The following is a 7,778-nucleotide window of genomic DNA, read 5'->3' on the forward strand; positions in this document are numbered from 1 at the left end:
GGGATCTTAACATCTTTGGAAACTACATTAGAGGTACATGAAACACTGCTGCAGAGAATATGTTGCAAGACATCTGGTTTACTACATTAGAAAGGTAAGTCTTTTGCTTAGAGCTCTTGGAGTTGTCCAATTGCCTTTTATGAATTATGTGGGAAACCTGAACAAGAATGGTTCTAATTCAAAGTTGCTGCCTGTTTGCTACTTCAAACACTGAGAACTGCAAACTGCCTATTTACTTCACTTTTTATCTCCTCTTCCAATTGTTACAGTTGCTTAAGCTAGATTTCAATTTGCTGATGACTTTCCTGAAATGACATTATATTCAAGGGAATATACTCCATCATTTATCACAACCTGCTCTGCCACTTTGCAGAATTAGGATGAGAAAGTTCTTCAGAACAAGCACAAGATGACTAAGAATTACTGAGTGTATGGTGTCCTGCATCATTATATGACCTCCCAATTTTGTGAGGTATTTTCCCAAACCTACTGACTCAGAGGTGATGAAAACAGCATCCTCATCTACAGCCAGCCTATATGCAACATCAGTAAAACTCACTGCGTTACACACCATTAACTTTGTGCCTAATAAAGCCTCCCCAGGGAGCACAAGACACACACTGACTCTACAGAGTGAGTCAGGTGGAGGCCACTGAGACAACAGGCTGATGGAGCATGGCATGTCTGATGAGAAGTGCAAAGACATGGCTTTGATCAGCTTGAGGATGAGAAAGCAAGAGAGAGTTCATTTGGTTGCCTTCAGTTGCCATGAGGATGTGATTTATGATGAAGAACACACATTTTTCTGGGAGATGCACAGGGGCAGCACTAATAGATACAAGTTACATCCTGGGACATTCCCAGGGTAACAGGGGAGCATTTTTTTCTCTGAAGGGTACTCACCGTAGAGAAGACCACTGTCCTTGGAGACCTTCCCAGCTTGGCTGCCCAAGAAGCAGCCTTAACAGGGCTGCCCATGCTCTGACAAGAGGGGCTGGACCAGGCAACCTCTGATGGTCCCTTCCAGTCAAAGTATTCTAGTAGTCTATGAAGCCGTATACATCGGATCCTCTATCACCTCAGCTGCCAGAAACATATCTTTTCCAAATTACAACATCATTTTCTCTCTTGGCATGGTGGAGATTTAGGCTTTAGGCTATTTTGAATCTTACATGGGGTAAGATCTCCTCAAGCCTGTCTCTTCCTTCTAGTTCCTTTTCTGTCCATATATGTATTGCTTTAAGGATAGAAATGAGAACTGTGGCTTTCTCTGCAACTTTCTGGAATGCAATATGTACTGAAGACATCCATTTTAGCATTCTGGTAACTACAGTTTCTCTAACTGAGCAAAGCCAATTGATATCAAGGCAGGACAGTCACCAGCACATCACCTTTGACATGCGTAAGTACTGGTGCTGACTACAAGTTCTCCTTCCATTGCAATTTACTGACTTAATTACAAGCCCCAGGTGAGAAGACTGTTATTTCCAAACACATCATCTGGTCTTGGTTTCAACCTTGTTGTCAGCTGCTTTGCTAAATGCAGAAAGTACTTGTTAAGCAAAACTCTTTCTTCAAGCCATAGTTATTCAGGAGTGTGTCTCAAACCAGCAATAAACTCCTGTCTACCTTTTCATTCCCAGGGATGATACTGATTGCCAGTGCTAGCCATAACAGTCTCAGGTAGATTTGCTCTCTTCCTTAATTAGATTGCACAAGATCAGTAGGCATCCTTGAGCAAACATGTCAGGAGTGATGCAAAGGGTTTTGTTCTGCTTTAATCACACCCTAGAGATGAAGAGACATTGTATCTCCCTCCTTGCTTGTAATATACAAATTAAATTCTGCTTTAACCCTTGGACCAGGACATAGAGTGAAACTGAATAGTATTTGGGTACACGCATGTTAGAACAAACCAGAGGAACAAAAAAGGTCTGGAGCTGTCTTTAGGGCATGAACCTGTGCCTGGAGTAGGAATTTCTGCTCTGAGACCATCAGAAGGCACTGGAGCAATGCTGAAGGCTTCCAAGGCAACATCTGGTATCATCCCAAAGACCAGATGGGTGCTGCTTTCTCGTGCACTGTATCTGCTTCTGGACGCCTCTCTACATGCAGAATGCTATACTAATAGATACATGTAACAATAGGTGCTGGTGATGTCAGGGCCCAGGTGTTATTTTCTGGACCTTTCCACTTTATATAGTGAGTTTTGTGGAGAGTTAATACAGGAAGATTATCCCAGATCACTTTAGCAACTGTGCATGGAAACACTCTCCTGGAGCCTGATGACTTCCCACAAGCTTAGGCCAGCTCCACAGTTGAATCCCTGCCTACAGTAATAAAGAGCAGCCTTAAAGCTGTGCCAGTGAACACACACAGAAGATTAGTGACTGAACATGATGTCTGGTTTACTGAACTGAAAAGTCAGTCTCAGGAGACAAGTATGTACAGCAACTTACTGTAGCAGCTATAATATATATTGTCAGAGGAAATAATTTCAGAAATTTGCCTAGAACTCTGCCTGCCTGTCTTAAATATGTTGACACATGTTTCTGTACTGGTATTTTTGATCACAGAGCAGAATGACACCTATAAACACACATGTGCTATAACAAGTACATTCAATCCTGTCTGAGTTCATGAGTATGTGATGCCTCAGTACACTCTCAGCATCCAAAGCAACCAGACTCTGGTACCTGTGCTCCCAGATGTTGCAGTAATGTTAGGGATCTGGCAATAATTTCACATTTCTGCAAGGTGCATGCGAGGCATCTTTTTAGACAATATGGAAGAAAAGACCTACTTGTACAAGGTTTTTCTCATATCTTTCTTATTTTAAACTTCTGTGGACAGCATTATTGTCTTTGAAACTGTTTGTCGCTCAGTGCAGTGATACAACTCAGAGCATCAGTCTAGAGAATATGCAGAACTGAGGTGAATGCAACCTTCAGATCTCAAATTAAGAGTATGAAAGATTCTAAATTATCTGACTTCAGCACCTGGTTTAGTCTGGTAGCATTATGAGAACTAAAAGTGGAGCTCCTTCACCAGTCACCTAAATTACCAATTCCACTAGACTGTGCTCTATGAAGGCACAGGACTTCTCACATGAACAAAGTCTCTTTGGAGTAAACCAGTTTGATTAACACAGCTCAGAGCTGTTCCATCAGTCCCACCCACCTGAGGCCCAAAGTTCAGATTCCGTATGTCCTTGTGTAGGTGTAGTACCAGCTTTGATTCTTCCTGCTACACAGATCTTTAAACTCATAGCACCTCAGTTCACATTAGAGAAATTGTACCTTGGCAGCAGAATCTGGCCTTTTCAAACTGTCTTCCCAAATGCTGCTGCTGCTGCAGAAATAGCACCTGCTTGCATGGAAGTGAACTAAGATCATACTTGTGATGATTTGCTCCTAGACGTCATAAGTTGTGTTCTGATGTGATCACTAAAGCTCATCTAATTCAGCAAAGCTGTGAGAAAGCATGAAATTAGTATAGTTCAGGAATTCAGCTCTGTCTTGTGAGCAAGCCAAAGAAAAGTTGTTTTATCTGGTTAGCTTGCTTGCTGCAAGCCCTACCAAAACATTTTTGCCCCATACTGCTGAGCAGTCACGTTCCCACCAGATCGTAGAGGAGGGGTTCTGTCCCCAGCTTGCCTTTGCATTTGCTGGGCTTTTCAAAGCCACATGGCCAGAATATGACCCTTATGTCAGGCTGCACAGAGGAAAGAAACTAAGCAATGTGACTGCTCTGTGTGGCATGTTTAGCACTTCAGTGGTCTCACTTAAAACAAAGGACATAAAAGCACAGTAATTAGAATGCATGGGTTGACTGCAGACTAGCAAAGTGCATGTTTAACTTCCTTGGATGTTCAAACCCAGCAGAAGCCTGTGCACTGACCTGAAAGTAACACTTCTCAAAGAGGCAGGGTGCCCATGTGGACACTGGGACATGTTTCTCAGGAGGAGAACTCCCTTGCAAGGTCATCTGCACCCTGTCCCCCAGGCTGCCTCATGCTCAGAGAAAGGAGCAGTACTGGGTCTGATCCCTCGCTTCCAATCTCTCTCTGGAGCAGAGTTTTCAAGTCCCTCCACCTGAGGCTGGTATGTAGCTGCTGGGACTTACAAGGTGCTTCCAACCTCTGGACATCGCTTCAGAGATTGTGCCTAGCATGCAAGGGACAACCAGCTCCAAGAGACATCATCTGAGGTCCAAGGAAGCTGAGAACCAGTTTCCTAATTTTTCCTGAGGTCCATGTCCCAAAAAGCATCACTAGCTCCAGGCTTTTCATGAAGGAAGGGGGCAATGACCCAGTATGGATGACATGTCTATCAAGGCTCCTAGCAGTAGTGCAAGCAGAGTCAAGCTGAAGCAAAAGGTGGAAAGGACAGCAAAAAATGACCAAGTTTTTCATGGTTTGGTTGCTTTAACTTTATCTTTTCATTTCACAGCTCTTCTATCAAGTATCCCTGCAGGAGTTTTCAGTGGTTGAGAGATTGTTATGAATTCTGTTGAAACAATTCAGCACTATGAGACAGTGATGTTAGTTATCATGGACTGGCTGTGACTTCCATGCAGGTGCACTGAAGAATCCTTAGGGAATTCATTTAGAGCTCACTGTTAAAAGACTCTGCTACCGATAACATGCTAAGATCATCTTGACTTTTTTCTCTTCTTCCCCAAGTGCAAAATTCCTAGGGCTCAGCTTTCCTTTTCTTTTTCTTATTTTCCTTAAAAAGAAAAAAAAACCCTATCAACAAAACAGAGGTGAAATACAGACCACTGTAATCAGAGGTTTGTTTAATTCTGCTTTCACAGTTGTCTGTAAAAGTGCAGACTTACAAACTGCTGGTAAAAGCACCTAACAAAAAATCATATGAATTATTTATAAAATTTTTGTGTCTTCATGTGTCCCTAAATGAAACTAAGTATTCCTTCTGAGGAATTCATAATTACTCAGCATATAAAAGTCGGTATTTACACAATGCACATCTGCTCAAAATGGGACTGCACACAAATTAAATCATATCAGAACTAGCTTCCATAACCTGCCTGTTAGTTCAGCTCCTGAAGTACCACAAAAATGCTTCACAAAAAAAAGATACCAAGGTTCTTGATTTAGCAGGGTGGGGAAACATTTTTCTGCAATACTACTGCTACATTAGGCAGCTGAAATGTAGAGCTGTAATAATGAAATGCATGTATGTTTTGCAGATTCAGATAAACTAATGAGGAATTATCTGCATGGCAACAACACTTATACATGTTTCCCATGCCTCTGTACTTTTGAAATGTGCAGACCACTTTCTCTGCTTGGATGTTTCATATACCAATCTGTTAGGAACCAATAAAAGCATATATTGTGTAGAATCCCGAACATCTTTCAGTACTATGGCTATTTCAACTTCCCTTCTCATTCAAAAATTCTTTATTTAGTCTTGCAGTCCTCCATGTTTTGGAAGAAACACAGAGTTCCTTATTTTGTTTGTAACATGCTGAAACTTCAGAAGACAGCTTGGTCAACAGTGACACTTTAGACTACACAAGCCTATTATCATTTTTATTAGAAGTATCCAGTTTATAACCATCATTGGCTGAAAGGGCTTTTATTAAACATACTAAAAGTTAAAAGAGAAAACCAAAGCAGAAATATTAAATATATGTATTTATGCAGCTATAAATCTTCTCAAATGACAGATAGAAAGCAAACAGTTAAGATTCTTTGTAGATCAAAACCATTTCACCTTCATATCTGTAGGGTTATCACAGCCATTCTGCCCAGCCTCAAATTATAATTTCTTGTTTCCAAAAAAACATGAATAGGTTAAACTTTTAAAGGAAAGAACATATTCCTTTTGAGACACACCCATTTAAATGAATTTCTGAAAGTGAAAATTACTCGCATTTCATTAAAAAAAATTCCACAGTTTTTCGTTTTTAAAAGAAGGCACCCAGCACTGTAAGGTCCACAAACTTATTCTAACTAATTACAAAACTCCATGGGACCAACATTGGACTCTAACAAAGTTTAAATGACAAGCACATATGAAGTTCTTCTGAAAACAGAACTGCGGTAGGAAGTGACTACTGATTCGAAAAAATAAAAGAAAGAACAAAAGCAAAACCCAAAAAAGTCCCACAAAAAAAAACAAAACAGAAAAAAAGCAAACAAAAAGAACGTGGACAACTACAGATAAACTTACCTCTAAAGAAAGACAGGAACAAGGAAGCCCAGAGACATAGTCCAGAACAAATAAATCCCAAGCACTTTTCTGTGAGCATTGTCAAAATAGGCTGGTTATTCTTCCTAAGCAGAGGGTGAAAGAGGATGAAGTCTTGGAGACAGCCTGCAATGATGGATGGATTTGGCAATTACAGTAATAAGGCATCAAACCAGCTTCCGACCAGGAGAGAGAAGTGCATTTGGTTGTGTGCTTCTCGAGTCCCCAGAAGCCAAATCAGCTCAGTGCTGGGTCAGTAAATCCAGTCACAAAGGGGCTGGTTACTTTGCTTGGGACTCACATTACCAGGCACCCTGAGCCTTTTCTTGGTCAGAAGCAAATGCTAGTGATGCCCGCACACAGCTGTGTGCGTACAGCAAGGAGGGGGAATATGCTGCCTGGGAGATGCTTTCCACGTCCCCACAGATTGTACCCAACTCGATACAGCACGTCTGCAGCACTTCCAGTGCTTGCACTCGAGTGCCTCTAGAGCTGTTTCCCAGCAAAATGAGCTTGTGTCCCTCTGCTCTCTCTCAGCTGCTAGTACAAGTTACAGATAGCGTCCTTGGCATGGTCCCTCTGCCATGCACCTGCCCTTTCTCCCAGTAGAGGTGGCTGGGGAGACTTAATAGGACAGAAGCTGGGAAAGATGAAACTAGACAGTCTCCTGCCCTTTTTAACACACCCTTTCCTGCAATGACCTCCACCAGAGGCAGGAAACTGCCCTGGATGCCCTTTTCCCCAGCCACCTACTGCTGCTGGCTCCCCACTGTGGAAAACGGCACACACATCGCCTTCCCTGGGACAGCTCCTCTACCTCCCCACTCCATTTTACATTCACCAGCCAGGCAAAGGCAAGTCATTTCATGTCACATCATTTCTCAACGTTCAGCATTTTTTACTTTTTTTTGTTCTTCTGGCTGTTCTGAACACTCAGTCACTTCTCTTTCATGGAGAACAGGTACAGGAATTTGCAATCCACCTTCTTGAACTTCTTGGGGTTCCTGCCTTGGCAGAGTATGACCCTGGATTGATCCAGAGAGCAGCAGTCACGACTCCATGCAGCAGAAGGGATTTGGGTGCTGCCATTAGTGACACTGCACCAGGCAGTGCAGGCTGGCAGTAGAGCAGAACCCTGGGACATGAAGGCAGAGGTTGCAGTGAGGAGGAGGACAGTCTTGGGATGATGCGTAGAGGGGCATAGGCTGCCCCTGGAAATGCACAGTCTAGAAACATCTGCCCTGGGACAAGCTGCAGAGATGCAGACCTGGAGCGGGACAGCACTTGCTCTTGTGGGGAATAACAAAACATTACCTAGCAAATGCCCCATCCCTGGAGGTATTCAAGGCTAGGTTGGATGAGACCTTGGGCAGCCTAGTCTGGTGGGACATGTCCTTGGCCATGGCAGGGGGTTGGAACTAGGTGATCTTCAAGGCACCTTCCAATCCAAACCATTCCATGATTCTGCGAACCCATTATCACCAACATACCACCCCTCCTGGCTGGGATGGGGTGGGATGGGGTGGGGTGGGATATACATCGCCTGATCAGAGAGTT

At 42.9% G+C, this 7,778-nt stretch overlaps 1 protein-coding gene across 1 annotated transcript in view; it reads right to left on the bottom strand.

Annotated features, from left to right (window-relative positions):
* Window positions 1-6,848, bottom strand: part of LOC138733027 (neuronal acetylcholine receptor subunit alpha-7-like) — a 51,522-nt gene extending 44,674 nt beyond the window's left edge. The window contains exons 1-2 of the mRNA XM_069879898.1: window positions 6,776-6,848; window positions 6,204-6,307 (exon numbers count right to left, since the gene is read on the bottom strand). Coding sequence (XP_069735999.1) covers window positions 6,204-6,307; window positions 6,776-6,807 — 136 coding nt within the window. The 5' untranslated portion in view covers window positions 6,808-6,848. The remainder of the gene's footprint in view (window positions 1-6,203; window positions 6,308-6,775) is intronic.
* Window positions 6,849-7,778: the final 930 nt, after the last annotated feature.

This window comes from Phaenicophaeus curvirostris, chromosome Z (genome assembly GCF_032191515.1).
Source record: "Phaenicophaeus curvirostris isolate KB17595 chromosome Z, BPBGC_Pcur_1.0, whole genome shotgun sequence".
Classification (NCBI taxonomy): Eukaryota; Metazoa; Chordata; class Aves; order Cuculiformes; family Cuculidae; genus Phaenicophaeus; species Phaenicophaeus curvirostris.